We start from the raw sequence: 22,132 nt of genomic DNA on the forward strand, positions 1-22,132 counted from the left end.
CAAAGAAAGAAAAAGAACAAATAGAACTGCTAGTTTCAGTACTTAGCAGATATTGTCACAACCTTAAAATAAATCAGTCACTAATTACAGTATAAAAAGCATTTTTGCTCATAATCCAGTTAACAAGGGGCCAGAGAGAACTAGGTTCTTCATGTCAGTTTCCTCATATTGAGCAGGAAGGGGGGCTGGGGTATACTTTGGCAACCTGTGCTGTCAAAACACGTTATGGGTACAAAGAAACCTTTTAATATATGAAATACCTTAATATTTGGCCCTCATAATGAAGGGACTGAAATGTACCCAAGTCAGAATCATGAACACAGTTTATGAGGGAACATTATTCTTCCTGTGCATACAGCTGTCAGTCACTGGTGCATTTTTTTTTTTTTTTTTGCTTTTTCCTTTTTTAAGTACTACATTGGTTGTTGTACTCAGCTGCTGTTGTTGCATAGCTCTGCTGTGGAAAACAGGACAAGATGGCAGGTGGGTGGGGATGGACAGGACTATCAGAAGAGGACATGATGGAGGGTGGTGGTTGAGGGGTTGCCATAGTGATGAGGCTAGAGCATGCGAGGTCTCCTCGGTGCTGCACTCCAATGGAGGAGACTTGACGGAAGGATGGGAGGGTAGGAGGAGAGGAGAGCAGTACTACCTGTTGCTGTTGGACATGGCATACTGAGCCTGCTTCTGCTGGAGGAGCTCTGTGATGGCCAGCAGCTTTTTCAACACATGCTGCAGAGAAGAAACAGGAATTAGGATAAACCTTCAGGATGGCATGAAACATTCCCATGCACGCATAGCTGAGACAGTCATCACTCTCTGACCTGCTGTGCTCCTCTCTCATTGCTCAGTGTCCGGAGCTCATCCGAGTGCGTGGCACAGACCTCGTGCAGTGCAGCCAGATCCCGGGACAGGTCTGTCCTAAAGTGCTCTGTGGCTTCAGGGAGGTCAGGGACATTCTACAAACACAAAGTTTTGGGTTTTTTTTTTTTTTTTCAAAACTAGTTTTTCTTTTAAGAAAATCATTTCTAATATTCCCATTAGAATCCCCCAAAAGCCAAGGCGACAGCTACAAATCACTTACTCTTCTTGAACGTTTAAAAACCAAAGATATTACTTTTATGACAGAGAACAGCAAAAAAAAAAAAAAAAATTAAATTAAAAAACAGTTACTAAAACAACTGCAATTTTCTGTCAACCAGAAAACAACAAATATGACTTACCCCTAACTCATCCAGAAACATGATCATCCTATGTTTGTTGTTTTTGATGAAAGGGTTCACACCTTCCATGTAGGGTTCCTGTTTGAGAATAGAAACACTGTGATGTTCAGAAAGTCTTTTTCACCACAAGAACAGTAATTCCACTGCATACAACCAGTTTATACCTTAGCACCGAATTCAACCAGGTTGGCCAGGTTCTGGACAGACTTGGCCACCAGTGTGAGGGTCCTGCCTGCTGTTGAAGATGGGGGGTCTGCAAGAAGAGAAGGAATGTAACTTCCATACAGCAAAGAGGTTTTTATTTGGGCTTCTGAATCAAAGCTCACCATCAATGATGTTGAACATTCTGGGGTTGAGGATGGCAGGGCAGATCAGTCTCAGAAAGACAAACCCACTGGAAGAAGAACAGATACATTAAGTTTGAATACTAATGAACAGTAAAAATGGTCAAAAAGATACGACAGCTTTTTTTTAGTCTCTCAGAAGAGTGTCCAACATAGACTATTTTTGTTTACCTGACAACTCTTGTACGCATGGTGGTGTTAGTGGGCCACTTCTGCTGCACAGACTTCTGCAGACAGCCATAGATGAACCTCAATGTCCTGGTTGGGTCATCATAGAGAGACCGTGAATGATCCATTGGATTTATTAGACCGGTTTAAACTAGGTAAAATGATCAAATCACAAAACAGGGCAATACTATCTGTGTGTGTTCTTACGGTGGTAGGATCTCAGCAGCCATAAAGATCTTCTCCACCAGCTCAGACAGGATGTTGAGCAGATGAGCCAGGTTCGGGTTCACATCCTCATTCTTTTCCAATTTGGAAGGGTTCAACTAGAAATAAACAAGGAAGGGTGGAGAGAGACAAAGAGACAGAGAGGGCAGGGCAGGGGGCGGACAATAAATGATCATGAATTCATTAAAATTCAGCAGAGGTAAGAACCACTTCATCTTATTCTGCAGTAACAGCAAAGATGAAGTGAAATGTTGGGAAATACTGGGCAAGGATGGTAAATGTCACTGCTAAATGCATTTGGGATATTTATGTTTAACTTTAATCACACAAGAGATGTTAAGATAACATGTGTAACAACATATATAAGACAATTGTGTCATTGGGTGTATGAACAGTAAGAACAGTAGGTTTTAAATTATTCATAGTGACAAACAGGCTCAAACAGCAGGCTGGAGACCTCAGCTGTGTTGATGCTGCATCATGCTTTTGTATTCTTGTTAAGTGACGTAAGTCATATGGCATCCTTGTCATGTCGCTAACCTTATACCACAGATGAGTGTTGGGAGAAACAGCTTAGAGAGTTGTGATGCTGCGTGGGGAAACCCTTCATAGGTCTTTACCTCACACGACTGTTTGCTCTCCATGATTCTGAGGATGGTGTCTTTGAGAGCATGGTGGACAAACGGTGTGGCTGTGGCCTTCATGTACTGCTCCATCAGTGTGCTGGCCAGTGTGGTTGCTCTGAACAATGTTGTGGCCTCATCTGACAACAGTGCAGGAGCAGAGAAAGTTATACAAATTTATAGTCACCTGACTAGATATTTCTCAACAAACCTCAATAATAAGCTGAACCCTGAAAAACAGTTGAGTAGTTCTTGAGTTTAGGAATTAAGCAAACACGAGTGAAGTGTATGCCAATCCATTCATTCAAAAAGGATTTCCACTCATTCAATAATGATTTCTGCTATTAATGACATAACTGTATTTGTTGTCTTGTGTGCATATTTCTTACCTTCCATATTGATCTCTCTGTCATTGAGTGTCCTGAGTAGAGGGGCTTCAGCCTTCTCGTGTCTGAAGATCCGCAGGAGGAGGCTTGCCAGTAAGGTGCGGTCCTGACCACACACATGGGCCAGAGCATAGATGACATGGAACTCTTTCTGCAGTATCATCTGCAGAGGATACAAAGCAGTGGCATCACTGTCATTTCTCATGAACAACAAAGCAGAGAATTAACAAACACTGCAATCAAAACCACTTTGTGGTAAATCAGACCTCTTTGAACTCGCTATACTCCTCTTCAGGCATGATCTTCTCCATGGAGTAGCGGGCACGCACTCGTAAGGAACCTGGTTCAATACCTTTCAGAGGCACGTGCGAGCTGAGAGGGAACCACTCATCAATCATCTGGCCCTTTTGCAGACGGTTCAACTGGCAACGCATGAACACTGAGAAGAAGACCGATTGAGGTGGTGACGAATGCAGGAAGAAAAGGGTGGTTATGAAATGAATCAAAGAAACAAGGTGAATTCAGAGCTTTACATTTGTTTTTAAATATTGAGATGTACTTACAGATGTCACTTTCTTTGCTCTTTTTTGTTTTGTTGCTGAGGCTGATTTCAAATCTGTTGATTTCACTGGACAAATCACTGAAAACAACAGATAAATAATTTCATAATTCTGTTACCAAGCAGAGAAATTTTTATTTAAAAAAAAGAAAAAAAAGACAAATTTTAAAAATTGCTGAGAATATAAAAAGAATCAAATAGAGTGGGAAGATATGTGACAGACTCACTCAAAGATGAACTCTTCTGTGAAGACGGGGTTCTGACCCTCTCTGGGGTGTGTCTTAGCCACCTGGACGCTGTTCAGGTAGATGTTGCAGAAGGGGTTGGTGAAATACTTCACTGGCAGTTTGTGGGCCTCCTCCACATACAGCACCAGACTGCTCACCTGAGGGAAAAGTAAGGACTTAGCACACACAATGTATGTAGAGAGGGTATTGTATGTATTAACCCGATCACTCATTTTTACACACACAACACTTATATTTTTTTAAAATAACAAACCTTAATAGCTACTCATTTGTTTAAAGAGCCACATGTAAAAGGTATGAACTTAAAGAAGTCTTAAAAAGTAAAACAAAGTCTATGTAACTGACTATGCAATTCCTCAAAAGCAAAAATTCAAGTCGAGCGTGGGAATAGTGCAACATGATCAACTCTTACAGTAGCAGTGTTAAGCCAACCAGAATACAAAAAATGTCTCTTTTTTTAAATGCACGTAGCCAATTAAACTTGAGACTCCATTTTTAATAATTCTTAAGTTGAAATTTTGATTTTACAGTTACTCGCTAACCATAAATGCCAATATATTCGCTTACTGAATTTGATCATGCACTGCTTTACTCTGTCTACACCAGCAAGCAGTGACGGATAGTATATGTACCTGTCTAAGTCTCTTGTTGGAGGTGGGCTGAGTGGTTTTCCTCAGGTTACTGCAGAAAGTCTGAAGGCATTTCATCCAATCCTGCAAAAACAGAACAAGGTCACCACACACACACACACACACACACACACACACACACACACACACACACCCACACCCACACACACACACACACACACACACACACACACAAAAAAGAAACAACATCTAGACAAAACAGATGTGCATGTGTTTCTATTACCTGAGCCTGCTCTGGAGCCTCTCCCGCAAAGTAGAATATGTACTGTTCCTCACTAAAGTGCTGGACAACAATCTGGAAACAGTTTGGCCTGAAAAAGTAAAATAGATAAGATTTGGAAGATTTTAAAACATCGTAAAACTGATTTTCATTCATGTGGTGTGTAGGGTTGAGTATTCAGAGCTGAATGACAGCACTTCCTGTACTATAATATAAAATATAAATAAATTAGACTAGGAGCAATATTTTGACATCTCACCTGCCAAACAGACTGTCATGCACACCATACACGGAGCACACACTCAGGTCGATCAGCCCTTTGGGCTTGGTGGCTCTCTTCTCACTCTGAAAGTAGATGAGCTGTGCGTCGTTACCTTCTAGGATAAAATAAAGGTTCTTCCACTGTTTGCCTTTGCCTGAAGGTAAGAGTGAGAAAGAGAAAGGTTTGCTAAAATAATAACACCTGTCTGACTTAACCACAAGACAAGATTCCTTTATTACAAGAGGATACTGGAGATCTCTATTAAAAATGCTGCACAAGACCGATGTTACATATACCTTTGTTGAACAGGAGGTAGCCTTTCTTGACAATGTTTTTATAGAAAGCGTCTTTTGTTTTCCGTCGAATAGTGTTATAAATTTCTCTCCCATCCACTGTGTCTGCAAGAACTTGTTCCTGGTGCTTGAGTAAATACATAAACATATCAAGCATCACATACCTTTTACAGACAAAATCAAATCGATGCAAACTGCCAGCTAACATTGCATCTTTAACATTCAAGTCTAGATTTTGAAGAAATTAAATAGAACAATTAAATAGAACAAGGTTTAAATATATATATATATATATAATAAAATATTTTACCCAAAATATAAATGTTATAAATTATAAATGAGAGAGTTATAAATGACTTATAGAATTCAATGAGGTTTGCACTCAGAATGTTTTTCTCTATCCAAACAGATAAAGAATGACAATTATATTTAAATACCTTGCTTGGCTAAAGGTATGTGAGCAATGCATGCAAATCACATTGCACCCACACTTTCAAATGTCTTCTCATTAAGTCAAAAAACAGGTTCAATAATGCAAGTATACAACTTTAACTACCTGCACTGAAACTGGCTCTTTCAGGTTGTAGCCCTCAACAATTTGTTCTTTCTTGTAATGGTCAATGATGTCATCAACACTGCCAGACAGAAAGAGAGAACAAGATGCATCAGCAACTGCAACACAGTGGCTACAACTGCAAAAATAATGTTTGGGACCACTGAAAGCAGGCACATTGGCATATATTTGTTCCTTATTTAACAGGTAGCCAGATTGATAATGTGATCACCTTTTCAATTGACTGATGTATAAGAATAAAGGACAGACTACTGTAAATACCTGTTGTAGTACCTCCCTCCCATCATGTATTGATTGTTCGGGGTGGGGGAGATTTTAAACCTTTGGATGTTTTCATTGGTGCGAAAAAAGAGAGAGTAGTCCCCAGGTGTGTTGTCTGATGGCCGGACTAGAAAGCTGCACACCTGGCCAACTATGAAGTAAGTAGGAGGAAAAAACAAACAAATCTCTCAATCTTCTGAATCCACGATAACGTTAGCAAAATGAAAGGCAAAGAAGAATGATACCTGTCATCAGCAGGTTGTAGGCCTCTTGCTTGGTGATCTTCCCATGATACCAGCTGTTGGAGATCCAACAAAACCATAAGAAGGCAGAGCTGGATTAGATCAGTCAACTAAATACTGATGTTCAATGTGCAGCAACACCACCACCTCTCCACACTGAAATCTTGAATGAATGACCCATATAAATGAAACACTACTGTATCCAATTTTGTCAGATGTGCCCTGTCATGTGCCTTAAAAGAAAAAAAAAAGAGCTCAAATGTGACCATCCTCTGCCTATAGACATGCTCACACGTGTATAGGCAGGTAGAGTAGATAGTCTCTAATTCAGTCAGACATGAAGATTTGCCAATGCTGAAGGATGAAAGTGAGGAGACAATAATAATGGTTGGTTATGCAGTACTGGATTGTAGATTTTGTTTTCCCTTAATAACAAAAACCTTCATTTAGAAACTGCATGATGTGTTTACTTGTCTTATCTTTGACTAATATTTAAATGTTTGATGATCTGAAACAAAGTGTTACAAACGTACAAAATAAGAAATCAGGAAGGGGGCCAACACTTTTTCACACCACTGTATGTTATGCAGTAAATTAGGTTGTGTTTATGGAGGCAACAAACAGCATTATATGTTCTGTAAATGTAGAAAGAAAGCAACCACTTCCACAAAATAGACTTGAGTAACTTAGTAATAGTGCATTGTAGTGAAAATCCTACCAGGCTGGGATATTGTTCACTAAGAAAAATGAGCTTGGTGTAATACAGCTTACATTTTAACATTAACATTAACATTAACAATATCTGAATGCATTTTTATGCATGTGAACAATATCTTCAATATCTTCAGATATATCTGAAGATATTGTTCACATGCATAAAAATGCATTCAGATATTGTGCACTAAGAAAAATGAGCTTGGTGTAATACAGCTTACATTTTTCCCTCATGTGGGTCCTCCTCCCGCCCCTGAAAAATACAATAAACAGAAACATATCAAGACACAAATTAATGAACCAATGACTGCAGTGTTTGTGACGGACACAGCCTGTTATTAAATTAAATCACAACTCTGAGTACTACACTGATTTCACTTGGGTATAATTTATTATAGTGAACATAATGCTGAATTTACTGTACAGATGCCACTATTATTTTATTCCTCTTTAATACATTTTCTTTGTTTTGATACACATATTCCAAAAATGTGATCCACCTGAAAGACTAGATCTTAATCTGTACTTACCACCTCCTCCACCAGATCCTCCACGATAAGGCCCTGCTCCTCTGTGCGAACATTGGTCACCCACATCCAGCCATCATCCAGTTCATTGTGAACAATAAACATGTCCCCTTTTAGGAAGCTGTATGTTCATTGAGTCAGGAGAAAGTGACAGCACTGTGACTTTGTGCAAAATGTATGAAAAAGGCAAAACTAAAGACATGTAAAAGACATAGTAAACTCTGCTATACATATAGTAAATTGGTGAAATATCATCTCTATCTATCTCTATCGCATTGTTGCTCTGTCAAGGCACTGTGATCTTGAGGATTTTAGGGAAATTTGAAATCAGCTGATATTTAACTTTCACCTGCAGGAACTGTCAGTTGTATATTTACTTTAATGTTGAGTGTAATAATGAAGCATTACCAGCAGGTGTCTCCTCTGAATTAGAACATTTGAAGCAGGTAAATACTGTCTTTCTAGCTAATCAATTAAGTCTGTGGTCTACTGGCAGGCTCAGTGTTTAAGCTAAATTCAGACAGATGTTATTTGATTTAGGAAATCAGGAGTATCCGGTATTCAGTAAGTGTGCCTACTGCCACTTAATGACAGGAACAAGACTGTTTTTCATTAACAAGTCAGATGATGTGCTTTCCAGGCTGCTGTCAAGGGAAGAGCAGACCTGTGACATGCCAAAAAAAATCTAAGTGAGGCTGCTCTTGTGGAGCATTACAGTGAAATATTATATTTTTAAGATCAGGAAAGCATCAGTGCTTGTCCTTGTCTCAAAGATTATGGATATATTTTGAGAGTAGTTTTAAGAAAGTGACAGGCTAGATATGAAAATGTTATAATACAAAGTGTAAGACAAGAAAATACTTTTTGCATCAATCAAAACACACGCATTTACCTGATCTCATCAGTATCTGGCACTTTGGTGTATGGAAGTATGGCCCTGACTCTCCTCCGGTCTTCTACAGGCTGTGGAAACATGCAAACAAAAAATAAATCCACATTTATGGTAAATGCTGCAGTTATGCCACAAAATCAAGTATTCTACTGTAACTCGCTCTGGGAGATATCAAATTCAGCAAAAAAGATCATTAGCATTAACTTTGCCTTGAACAGTTGTGAATCCTGCCTAAAGGCAAAGGAAGAAGAGTAAAAAGGAAGACATAAAATGGCTAAATAAAGGAATCATGGCTGGTATCAAGTTAATCCAAGAAGATGTAATTTCCCACCCAGCTTTAAACCATCAGTTTATTAGCTTAAAGTACTAGACAACATTTCAGGAGATTATATTTATTTTTTCATACCTTTCCATTTTTTGAGGCATGTTTTGCATGCTTGTGACATATTTAAAAATATCTGAATTCAGTTTAGAAAAATCCTTGAGAAAACGTATTTCCAACTAAATGCCAAACAGCATAAGGGACTGCTAATTCACTTAGTCTGGGTGACCTATTACTCAAAACAAGAAGCTGCTTATCACATTTTGAGAAGTTGCATCTAAATGTCACAGTCAGGCTATAAAAAAAAAGTATTTTAAAAAAAGAAAATCCCAAGTAGATAAAATAAAACAAGATGCATCTTACATTATGGATAGTCCTTAAATTGAAAGTGAAAAATTACCCAAAGTCAGACAAAATCTGACACCATTAACATACCTCAAAATATTTATTCAAGGCCTATTTCACATTATAGTTAATATTTATTAAAAACAACTACGAAACTAAAAATACCCAAACAAATTAATGTCATGTCGTACAAGCAACAAAAAGCTTAGAATAATGCAGAAATGTAAGAAATGCTGCAAACGTTCAAATTCAGTGGAAGTGACCTCTAAAACAGCATACTGTCTTAAATTACCAGTCTCACCTCTGGAGGCGCCACAGGCGATAAAAGTTTCTCTCCTTTTAACAGGCAAGACACATAGCTGTAGTAACCAATCAGGTCTGATAGAGAAGAGAACCGCCGCCCACCAATGTAATAGTCCCCACACATGGCAATTATCCTGTTGAGAGACAACAAAAGTCAGTGTAGTTAATTTTAGAGACAGGATGATATCTATGCAGCAAAGGCAACCAGAAATCCATCCACCCATCCATTATCTGTGCCCACTTATTCTATTGTATCGATCCTATTTAGGGTCACAGGGATCTGCTTGAGCCTAGAGAACATTTAAGAGAAATATGAGATTGTGCAATCAGTATCAAAGCTTGACAAAAGAGGCGGCAGGTTTTGACCAAAATCAGCAAAGGAGCCTGGACTAGATATGTGCTGATAATGACATCACACGTCCACCTACTGTCCTTAAGCATTTTCAGATGGTATTAAACACACAGCAGGAAATTACGAAACCTGGGTGCTCAATGAAAAGTGTTGGTCTCAGGAGCCTATTTATTGATCTCTTGTACCAGTAAATATTTTCACTTTATCCTGTCCAATGTTCAACTAAGTCACTTTAAAAAAGCATATTATTATTTGTTTTGTTTTTTTTTAAGAAGAATATTTTGTTTGACTTTGAATTGAAAGAGCATATCTTCACCTTTAATGTATGAGCTGCAGGGTTAATGTATCCTCATAGCGAAAATAACATATCCGTTGAGGGGGAGGACAGACTGTATCGCCTAATCGGCCTTGTTTTATTGACTATAAAGTTGTGAAACACCACCAGGGTATTATTACTAGACAAGTGTTCGGTCCTCTCTCTTTAACTTCAGGTCCACCCACACACACTGTATGAAAGAAATCTTCTGTCACACAAACACACATGTGCACATACACACAGAGTTAAGGATCTCAGTAGGTATCCAAGCATGAAAGTTGAAAGTTCTCAACAACAGCACATTGTTATCTGTATTAAGGACCATGACAAAAATAACATGCAGTATGCAATAGCATAACAGGCCACAGGAAACCACTTTTCAAACCTAAATATTCTCACTTCAGTACTGGCTCATTTCTGCAGTTGCCTGTTCACTGCAGTGTGTGGCTGCCTTTTTGATTAGCAGGCAATGAATAACCTCTGTACTTCCCCTGCCCTTATCTTGTACTTAGGGGTGGCATGCTGTCTGCTTTTTGTGAGATGACACACTATAATATGATTCGTAATATTATTTATTATCATTTTCACATATAACAGTGCTCTATAGAGAGCAGATGTGAAAGCTTAGGTCGCACCAAACTATTCAAATTATTCCACCCACAAAGCTCAGTTGTAGGGTGTTACCACAGTCTATGTAGCTTCTTGGGAAACACAAATGAGACCTCGGTAGCCCTCCATTTCATGGAAATTTGGGACCATTTGGGTTTCCCAGTAAAATTATGGGAACAATGGAAAATATTAATTGGACAGTTGACATAGTTTGCTATTCAAACAACTTAAAACATATTGATGATACCTTACTTCTCCTTTAGGAATGTAAACAGGCTTTTGTTGCAGATACAGACCGGATCTATCACTTAGTTTCATCCTTTTGCTGCTCGTACATACAGTACTCTGTCATACCTGAAGTGGTTGACCACATTGGTCATGCTAAGAAAAGACAGGACAAAGGAACCGGGCCGGCGGTCACTCTCCCTGATGAGGTAGCTGCCAGGGGTCCGGGCCTGACGCAGCCGCTCCTCAGCGATGGTTCGGTCTAGCTTGCCATGGTACCACCTGAGAAAGACATGAGGGAAATAATTAGGAGGACAGTGATGGATGGTCTGTCTATATATGTCCACAAATAGCATCCTATGCATTGCCATGATATGGTGAAATTTTTTGTGACAAACAAATTGATATTGAAAGAACCACTAATACAAGACTTGTGACAACATATCGAACAAGCTCCCGAGTTAACATATTTTTCAGCTTCTTGCAGGTTGTGCTGCTGTCTGAATTAAACAGAAGCCTTAAGAACACTGGTTAAAATTTTAGCAGGTGAGGCTGAACTTGACATGACTTGCCAGCTGAGATAAAAAATTAACATGCCTTTCCAAATTTAGGCCACTGGTGGATCTCAGAACAGTGAGCATTGCCTGGAAAAACATCCAGTGGTGAGAAGATGAATGAGGTGTTGCAGTTAAGTCTTCACAGAACACCTAAATGGTTCCCATCTGGTTTAGGTGAGCAGGGGACTACTTTTGAGAAAGCATTATGAAGTTTGCTATCATGAAGTGACCTGGAGAAGGTTTGTTGAAGAGGGGTGAGTTAAGTGTCCATGAAGGGTCTTTGGGGGGTTTTGGAGGAAAAGAGAATTTAGGAGTGCATTCAAGAGCAGTTCACGAGTGAGGCAAAGCAGACCTGCAGGCTGTGGAAGAAGCAGGAAATCATAAGGGGATAACAGAACAGAGAGAACAGAGTGGGTATTCATACACAACATGTGATTAGCTGTAGGAGATACTCCTATAAAGGTGCGTTATTATAATCAATGCAATGACTTTTACTATTGGATTCACTGTGACTGTGAATCATCTACCATGCATGCATTTACTGTTGTGTTCCTAGCTGTGCATGAACTAGAGCTAGCAGCATAGAATGAAATGGGAAGTGAGATGTGGTCAGGCGATCAGCATTGTGGTGCTTACATAATGAATTCTGGGAGCGAGTGACAGCAGTCTCCAAAACCAACAGACCAAACAGTTTCAAAGGAACAGGCATGTGGTTCATCAATAACCAGCAGCAGCTACTAATACAACCTGTGTACAGGAAGCACTGCAGTTTCTATATACAAGCTAAAGCATCTGCTTTAAGCTGCTCAATTTAACCATCATTCTACTATTTTGACTTTAATAAAATATAAAACTTTTATGATTCAAAGAGGGAGAATATTTTAATGCAACAAAATGTTAATTCAAACTGATTGACTCCCTGACGTTGTGTATGATGCTGTCCAACACCCTGCTGATGTTGCTGTGGGTAAGGCTGTGGTGCACATGTCAAAGAAATGCATTAGCGGGTCTATTCTGGGATGTTTAGACCTGCAGGTGATAGCAACATATGTCATTTACCATAAAACAAAAAGAGCTTTACTCCACACAGTCTAAGACATGCCAAGGGTAACAGCTGTGTGTTAACTTTAGTGCATTAAGTTCAAGTGCAAGACTTACTAGTTACAAGACAAGTGTGAAATTTCTTTGTCTAAAACAAAAATAAAAATAAAAAAATTGAGAGTTAAGGAATAATTACAACCCCACAACTAAATCAGTGATTTCAGTTAAAACAACAAGGGGACAAAACAGCTATTATTTGTATTAGTGGCTTTAGCATCGACTCGTAGATGTCTGGGCCTTCAGGACAAAGGTCAGAATGAACTGCGTTCAGAACGAGTTCCCTGAACTTTTGTGACTGAGCTGTAAAATTCAATAATACATAAATGTGCCCATGTTGAAATGGTATCTAAATGGATTAGCCAGATGGGACGAGGGCTATGACAAACAGACCATGAGCACGAGCAACAACTGTGGTGTTAGGATACGGTTCTATCAGCGTGAGGAATGCCCTGTCATGTCAGTACATGAACAGCAAGCAGCAAAGTGACGTCCTGGTGCTCTCCTCTACTGACTGTAAACTCTCTGCATACAATTCTCCTGGGGGCACCTAATACAGGCCAACTAACACAGACTGTTAGAAATTAATAATAAACTGTGCTTTCTACACTAACCAAGTCAGAACTACACCACAGCAATGGTGTGGTTCAAACTGCAGAGGTGAGTGAGCAAATCACTCAGAGTCATCCTTCACCACACCAAAGCCGACATTGTGAACCTCACTTTCACACAGGTGACCCACATCATCATAAGACAAGAGCCACAGGCAATCCTCTCTTCAGCTGTTACTGTGACCAGACAAGTTACTGGGTTAGCGTATATGCATAGTTTAACTGTGTCATGCTGTCAAGAACAACAGGCAGACGAAATCTCACATGCCCAAGCCTTGTGAGTTTGGGCAAGCTAACAAAACACAGGCCTTAGGCACCAGAAAGAACAGCTGCATAATTGACTGTGTACTGTATTTTAAGACCGGATGCTTTAGAAATCTTGCATCATGAGAGCTCTGACAAGACAGCAGTGACATACTGTTTGTAGTTTACGCCTGTGATGTTAACTGAAAACTCTCAACTGTGGTTTTCTCACTGTTTTTAGCTTCTGACTAGGAAGGAACAACAAGTGGTACAAAACCACAGGAAGCATAAATGGTGAACAGTACTCTATGAGAACTGCACACAAATGGAACTGGAGATGACCACATTTGACAAAATAAATATTTGCAGGACACAATAAGTATTAAAAAGAAATTTTACTTACTATTTGGAAAACAATTTGCACAACATAAAATAAAATAATGTCAATACATATCTATTTATGTATTTTTTTAATACAATTATTTCATTAATAAAGAACACAACTAAGCTAATTTGTGTAGATACTGCAGAAATAAAATATGTGAGAGCACATCATACATTTATGTACCATGTAATTGATGTTTTAAATAAATGGTCAACAGCAGTTACCCTACAGAAATTCATTTAAATAATATAAACCTGTTAATATAAATTAATTTGAGGCTACATAGCAATAGCCATAGCACTGCTCATATTGTTTGTAATATTAATGTGCACTCAGCACTTGAGTAGGATATTTTAGACAATTCTTGAAGACAGCCATACAAGCATAAGCATGTTGCATATGCCCCAGAGGAGGAATAGACAATTAATTATAAATGGATAAAGAAAATGGCTGACAAAAACATCAATAGCCTGATCGTAGAAGAAACAAACTGTCACCCCAATGTACCAAAATAGTATACATACACAACTACAACAACCCAACTATATAACATCGCATGGATCGCTAAAGCAGTTGTATAATATCTATTCTATTAAATTAAACTTGAGTTTCAGGTAAGAAGAGATTTTGCAATGTGCGCTTTGTGCTTTAATTTTTCCATATGTTGAATTTTGTTTCTGTGTGCTGGAGCCAAGTTTCTTGGGGCAATAAGACTAACAGGACAGACACACATTACTGGGACTTGAGTGAGTTGGACCTCGGCTCCCGGACAGTCCGTTTATCTCTCATTAGGTATATTCTGCGAGTTCTCTCTCTGCAGCATCTTTCATGATGGATGAAGCTGTACTCAAACATGTCCACAGACATACTGTCAGCCCCCATTAGCATCAAATAGTAATGAAACATTGCATTACTATGCATTAGAAATGCACCTCAGTGGAGCTGCAAACTTTCTGTAGGGAGTATTGAGTACATGTTTTCTCCACACAAATTAAACACCATTTTTAAATAGAGTCAATGCACACTTGACCATGTTTCTAGACAGACAATATGAACTTCCCTGATTTTAATATCTGACGAAACTGGAACTAATACCATCCAAGCAAACGACATGAAAAGATACCTCAGAGAATTCCTGGTAACAATCTGATAGAAAAGTCAGATGAGGAATTGCCTGAAAATCTCACATCAAGGAAAGTACTTTTTCATTTTAATAAACAAGATTTTAACAAACAATACAACTGTATTCCCAAAACAAAATGCAGTTGATGAGCTGGAATTGTCAGCTAATTCTACCATCCCATTGTTGAGGAAGCAAGGTGATTTTATGCCCTACTTACGCCGAGTTCGCCCTCTGCTGCATCTCCCTCCCGTGTCCCGTGGTCTCACAAGATGTACCCACTCCAGTGATATTGTTGCTGGCCAGACAGAAACTGTGAGCTCCAACGTGGAAAGCAGAGCAAAGTCATCTCTAAATCTGTACAAGGCATGATGATGTGACCCTGCTGCCGTCCTGATACAGTCATCTCTTTTCACCAGGGTCAACAAGCAACATCCATTGAAGTAAGATGAGCAGGACGACCCGGAGATGCCCCACATGCATTCAGTCTTGCTAACTAATTAGAAGAAAACTGGATTAACTGTCCAACTCTGTTATCCTGTTTTGAAGAATTCTAAAAGCTAAACTATCAAAGTCTCCGGCAGGCTGTAGCCCTGCAGTCTTTGCTTCCACTTCATCTTCCACTGGATTTCTCTTTTTCCTTACTCTCCCGTGTTTCTCTCTCATAAAACCACGAATCATGAGCATGCTGCCTATTGGTTTTTGAAGCAGTGGCACAGCAAGGGTAGGGAGTGGCATCTCTGCACACACCGAGGACAGTACGAATACACAATTATGTGCTGCCCATGAGCAATCAAATACACAGATATGCGTTAGGCTAGTAGAAAACAAAAACACAACCTTAGGACTTTGAGCCTAGAGAGTAATTTGCCTGGTTTCAACCACAAAACACACAATGGCATGAAGCTTGTTCGCCCAGAAAATGTCTGATTTCGACCTCACACCAAGAGCTTTTAGTAAATGAACAAATGCCAGAGCTTTTTACTGTAAACACTGTGCAGGTGCATGCACTAACCAACCAACCTACGCAAATTATGTAAAATATTATGTAAATTGTGACAGCGGCTGTGAAATGGTTCTGTTTCACTTTACACACAATGGACTGTCACAACTTGTTACTTCAGTCAAGATGTCATTACACAGGGGCAGATCTAAACCATACAGATGGAGAGATGATGAAGGCCCATCCGTGCATCTTTTGCCTATCTCAGACTGAATGCTAACCAACTATCATCATTTTAAAGCCCAGCAAGGCACACGGGGACCAAAGCTGACATCTCAGCTTTCCTGCTGTGAATCAGCCTTCCTGAAATAAAATCATTACATCAGTGATAATAGGTTTCACTGTTATCTACCAACACATATTCCTCCTAGGTTTCTGATTTATACAAGGTGGAACAGCCACTCTATCTCAATGCAGGATAACTGATAGAAACATCCTCAAGAGAGACAGCTCATCTCAATAATATAGAAATGTGAAAAATTACCTTAACATTGGATAGCTGCTCTCTGTACATTTAATAATGCAATAAATGTCACAGATAAAAGAATCAACTTTTATTTTTTCTTGCTATGAAGGAGGTCATGATTGTAGTACTACAGTAAGCCATGCACTGCAACACTTTATGTGCGACTTCCCCAACCAATCATTGAGTGCACCTAACTAATGTGAAAAGTCCTCCAAATCAAAATCCTCTGTATTGTCAAACACTGAAATGTTTGAGGATCCTGTTAAGGCCACAATGAGTGGCTCAGAAGTCTTGAAAACAGGATGCAGGAGAGAAAAGGCAGGGCAGTGTGGGTATTGGAAGGGCATGACAGGACATTGTGTAACACACTGAAAATGCATGGAAACGATAGGCTTCGCCTTATCAATGTACAACATGTATCTCATACTACTAAGAGTAGGTCTGGTATTTTAGTCGGCGTTCTACTAAACCAACCCTAAGCACGTGCATGCTTTAAAATAATGTTTGTAAGACTGACAGGGAAGTTGTATGGCAAGCTGCAAACACAGTTTAATAGGTTGCAATAGCCTGTATAGCTTTCTACCTACGACTATTAAAGTAAATGCATTTAATGTACAAAAGAGTTTTACAGGCTTAATCCTAGGCTAATTGCTGGGTTCACTAGTCATCAAAACTGTGAAATAACTGATCCAATTCCATTAATAAAACTCTGTCTTGTTATAAAAGTGCTGTAATGTTTTGACTAGTGGGAACAGCTTCCATCCAGGAACAACTTAATTAAACTAGATGTCATGAGCCTTTCACCATTTTGAAATTTAACTGTGTACAGGTAGTGCGGCTCACTTACCGTATTTCTATAGTTAAGAGATTTTTCCACAGCCAACTGCTTAATCTGGTGAACTAATTGACACAACATCTGATCTTAAATTCCAACTTTTCTTTCCCATTTTTCTCCTTCCTCCTACCACTACCTCCTCAGGGAAACCCTTTATGACTTATAATCCTCTCCAATCTCCGTGGAAACTCAAAATCAACGTCTAATTTCCCAACGTTGTGTTTGTTTAAGCTCCCACACTGCGTCTGGGATTCATAAAGGCATTACTGTTAGGGCCACGCTCTTGCCTTCTTGTTAAGCTATCATCAGTGTGAAATTCCTATCACAGTGCTGTAGCCATTGTTTATGAATGACAAACTGGAGTATAGAGGTGTGAATGAATGTGACTGCTGTTTGTCTCTCTCACTCTCACAAACAATTTCACTCTACCACACTCTGCAAATGTGCCAAGTTCTGCTTTCACAGTCACTGTGCAACACAGCGGGATCACTTCCAACAGAGTGGAAGTTTTCCACCATCACTCTTCCAACATGCACTTTGCAGACTGCTAACATAACTCAGAGGAATACAAGATCAGTCTTGGAGCACAATTACAGAAGACACAGCTAGCTACACAGCTGAGGGGGCAGAGTAAGAATCAGAATCCTTCAGGGTAGTCAGCTGTGAATGTAACGCAAATGCAGCCAATGGTAGATTTGCCAATGGCATATGCTATTATAGGCGCAGAGGTAAAAAGAAAAAAATCTCTAAAAACAAATGTATGTGTCAGATGTATTACACACATATCAGATGTTCACATAAATAGTGTGACACAATCAGTTGATTTAAAGCTATACAGTGTGGCCATTAGGTTTACTATAATGCCTTCAGGTCAAAACAGCAGCATAACTGACCATAACTGTCAACCGTTTTGCCTCAATCTTAGTATATTAGATTAGACACCATGTATAAGAGAGTACCACTGGATGACACAGTAAACTTGCAGAGGGTCCATATAATAGCGCTGTCTATCACAGTGGATCAATGAAACTTTCTGAAGAACTGGCTAACCGTCACCTTAATTCAGTCATTGGGTCACTGAAAGGTAGAAGCAGCACCTTATAACTTGTCTCGTTTACAGAGGCATCCACTGACACTGATGTTTATAGATTCAGTATTTTATCTCAACCTTTTTTTTTTAAAAAAAAAAAAATTTCCCAAGTGAACTACTGAATAAAAATGTTAAGTTGTGAATACAAAGAACAGAAGCATTTTTTTTAACAAGTTCAATGCATGTAAAGGTAATTTCTTTATGAATCAACACCTATAGCAAAAATATAAGCTACTAATAACCAGAACCTTTAACCCTCTGGGGTCGACGAACGCGCCGACGCGTTTTGACGCATCTTTTTCTGATAAGGCCGAAACAAACTTAAATTACTACGTCAATTCTGATCGTACAGATAAAAGATGTATATCATTCAAATCTGTAAAGGGTCTAGTTTTAGTGGTATACCATCATAATAACAACAAAACGTTGTGCTTTTTTTAAATAAAGAAAGCCGACAGGGTGCGCTCTTGGACAAAATGTTAAGTTGTGAATACAAAGAACAGAAGCATTTTTTTTAACAAGTTCAATGCATGTAAAGGTAATTTCTTTATGAATCAACACCTATAGTAAAAATATAAGCTACTAATAACCAGAACCTTTAAAGAAATGTGGTCCAGCTTCCTCTTCCATTCATTAAAACCACAAACCAAATACAGTGGGAAAGCTTGTATTGTGCATGTACCTTGCACAACTCAGTTGAGAATCTCAGGGTAGGCCACAAAGAGAGCTGATTCATTTTGACTCTCACCAGTGTGTAAAGTTATGTGTTAATGGCTACGTGTTAATGGCTACAAGTTGCTCATTGTGAAACAAGAAAAACCATAGAAAATCAATGCCATTCATGCATGAGTGATACAACTGATAACTGTTCCACTGGTTCACTGGTGACCCTGTAAGCTGATAAACCGGAATGTGAGTGCCAACCATGAGGAGCTCCTTGGCAAAGCTCCTACTTCCACAGTAGCACCAAAAGTAAAAACTTGAATTTGACCTTGGTTTCATTTAGGATGGTTCACTACCAGTACAGACTAGACTGGTGAAATGCTGGACTTCTTCCCCTGTAATCCGACAGGGAGATATAGGGTGACTCCTAAAATAAGATCTGAATCCACACACCCAGCCCAGTCACATCCATATCTCACAGTATGAGGGTCAGAAATGACAAAGCTCAGCAGTTCTCTAATGAGACTGTAACAAATGGGTGGGCCGTATTTAGGTTATTACAACAGCAGCACACGGGTTTGGTCATGTGCTTGTGTATATGCATGTCAAATTGATAAAAAGAGCTATAATTAAATATAATACAATACTAAGGGTGCATTTTCCATGCTTCAATCAAGACGGGCTAAAATTCTGCCATTTTACCTGTTTCATTTTAATCATTAACAAAACATATGCATTTCACATAACACCCATTATGTAAGATGACCATATACTGGCTATATTCAAAGGTGCAGAAAAGCAGAAACATATTTTTCTTCCAGATCATTTATATTTCCCCAGTAGCATGACAAAGCAAAATACTTAACAGAAGATTGTGCAGTGATTTACAAGCAGATGTTTTATCACCATTTAATTAATGAGAATACACAGTATTAACGAAGTTGATAAGGCAGTATTACTCTACCTTGTAAATATGTCTGTCTTTGCTTATGTTTCCAGTGCCTTGATTCAAGCTACAGTCTATACAGTTGCGAAGAACTGTGACCAGAGTCCATGATATAGGCATGATACAAGTGTTTTTGAAAAGACCGGGCACAGATATAGTTGAATTCTACTTAGATAACATGCCCTGACTTCACACAGACAGATGTAAGTGCTGGTCACCTTCACACTCACTAAGGATTTACTTATTGAGACAATACCTTATTTTCACTGCTTCAACAGCTTTTCTAGTAGAATACAATGTGCTTAAGTGAACTATTATTATATCATCAATTAGTTTGCAATAGTGTGGTCAAATCCTAACTCTTAAGCAAACCACTTAATTTATGGTCCATGTCTGTTGGTTATAAATGAAACTAAGACATTTCTGTCCTGTTAGCTTCATTAACTCAGTCCAAGAACAATTTGACTTTCTTTTGACCGCTGTATCTATAAATTGCACATTCTGGTACTGATTCAGCTCAATCTGAGAGTGTTCTTCCAGTAGCACAACAATTTTCCAAATGTAGAACAGATGCACAGTAGATATTTTTGTTTGGGATTATTTTACAGCCACAACTGTTTTTTTTAAAAATCCACAGCACATGGAGCGATGATTGCAGGCAGTAAATGCAAATCATATCTAATGATAACAGTCCAAGTTACTCTTGAACCTGCAGGCATGAACACAAATTCAGTCTTCAGTGGTACACCAATGACACCAGGAAGGAAGTGAACCCAACAAAAGGCACAGGAAGCTTGAAATTATCATTTCTGAGTGTTAATGAACAGGATGTGATTTTTTTACTAGTACTATACTTACTGGTTCGTGGGAGGTGCAGAAAGGGGGAACATCACCTCTTCTTCCTCGTATCCATCCTGCATGTCGCTTTCATCCATAGTATTGCCGAGTCCCATACAGCTTGGAGGGGGAGGAGGAGGTGGTGGCAATGGGGGGAAGACACCGGGCCCATCCGGTCCGGTTGATGTGGGTGAAATCCGACTGCTGGGATCCTCCGAAGTAGGAGAGCAGCACATGCCGCCCACGGTCCCTGAGCTTGTTCCATGGAAAACTGAATGTCCACCTCCTGCTCCGCCACTCCCTGTTGCGGACAGCACTGGTCCGGTCAAATCCCCACCAGCCATGGGATAGATTATACTCATGTCGGAAAGTGAGTCCGGTGAAGTGTTTGAATGATGGCGTAGGATCGGTGTTGGTCCTTGCCCCAAATCAGCGACTCGCACTCTGTTCTTGGGATAGTAGGGGAAAGGGGCCGTCTCCGGGCCTCCTCCGCTTGCCACCCCTGTCCCTGTCGTGACCGAGCCCGTATCCTCGCTGCTGACCTCCGCAGCCATCATATTAGAAAAATGCGTAGAGGGGAGAAGCCCAGAAGGGAACCTGCCCTTCCCCTCTGTTCTTACAATACTCCTTCAGTGTTTGTGCTTCGCGGAAACAACACCGAAAGTTTCTCAGAAAACGCGTTTAGCTAGCCAGCTAACATTAGCCGACGAGCTAACTTGGCTAACGCTAGCGGCTTGGCTAGCAGCTTCGAGACACTTGATGAGTTCTTGCTTGCTATGGCTTCATTGTTTCCTGAGTTTAAAGTTCACCCAGAAACGCTATCTAGAAACCAACAGTTAAGACGTCTGAAGCAGAATATCACTTTACCAATATTTCCAGTTTTTTTTTTGTTCGGACTTCACCCTCGGCTCCAGGCAGACCACTTGTCGGGGAGTGTGGTTTTATTGTCACTGTTGCGTGTAATCCCCGTCTTTTCCCACTGTTGTTGTTTTCTCTCCTTCTGACTTTCCAGCCGCTTCGAGTCCAAAAAAAAAACCGACTCAGTCCTGTTGCCTAAATGGTCCGGACGCTGTGTTGTTTCATGCACACGGCCATGTAGTAAACCTAAATATTTTCCCTTGCTAAGTTCGCCTTTATTTCAGGGTTTCGGGGCTGGTGGTTTGCCCGCTGCTGCGCTGCTCTTTCTCCCCTCCCTCTCCCACTCCTCTCCAGCAGAGCAGACACAGCCAAGTGAACACAGAGCACCACCGCTTCAATCCGTCATATCTTCTATCAGTACACTGACTATTTACACTGATCCCCATTGATGTTATTCTAGATTTAAACTGGTCAAAATGCGGCTTCATGAAATTATTTAGGGACTCAGAGAATAGATAAACATACTGACAGATTGAC

General features: G+C 39.7%; 1 protein-coding gene across 1 annotated transcript; it reads right to left on the minus strand.

The window, feature by feature from the left end:
- Nucleotides 1-117: 117 nt before the first annotated feature.
- Nucleotides 118-21,938, minus strand: rasa1a (RAS p21 protein activator (GTPase activating protein) 1a). Its single transcript, XM_026321303.1, has 25 exons — nucleotides 20,759-21,938; nucleotides 11,013-11,165; nucleotides 9,380-9,515; nucleotides 8,412-8,482; nucleotides 7,523-7,640; nucleotides 7,214-7,245; nucleotides 6,282-6,334; nucleotides 6,037-6,187; nucleotides 5,758-5,836; nucleotides 5,205-5,328; nucleotides 4,906-5,062; nucleotides 4,650-4,737; nucleotides 4,409-4,489; nucleotides 3,756-3,913; nucleotides 3,533-3,609; nucleotides 3,236-3,408; nucleotides 2,973-3,132; nucleotides 2,581-2,723; nucleotides 1,943-2,058; nucleotides 1,739-1,825; nucleotides 1,550-1,617; nucleotides 1,388-1,476; nucleotides 1,224-1,301; nucleotides 825-959; nucleotides 118-732 (listed from the first exon to the last, which is right to left on the minus strand). The coding sequence occupies exons 1-25, from the start codon at nucleotides 21,292-21,294 to the stop codon at nucleotides 649-651; spliced, it is 3,147 nt and encodes a 1,048-aa protein (XP_026177088.1). The 5' UTR covers nucleotides 21,295-21,938; the 3' UTR covers nucleotides 118-648.
- Nucleotides 21,939-22,132: the final 194 nt, after the last annotated feature.

The sequence above is a fragment of the Mastacembelus armatus genome, chromosome 9, assembly GCF_900324485.2.
Source record: "Mastacembelus armatus chromosome 9, fMasArm1.2, whole genome shotgun sequence".
NCBI classification, from domain to species: Eukaryota; Metazoa; Chordata; class Actinopteri; order Synbranchiformes; family Mastacembelidae; genus Mastacembelus; species Mastacembelus armatus.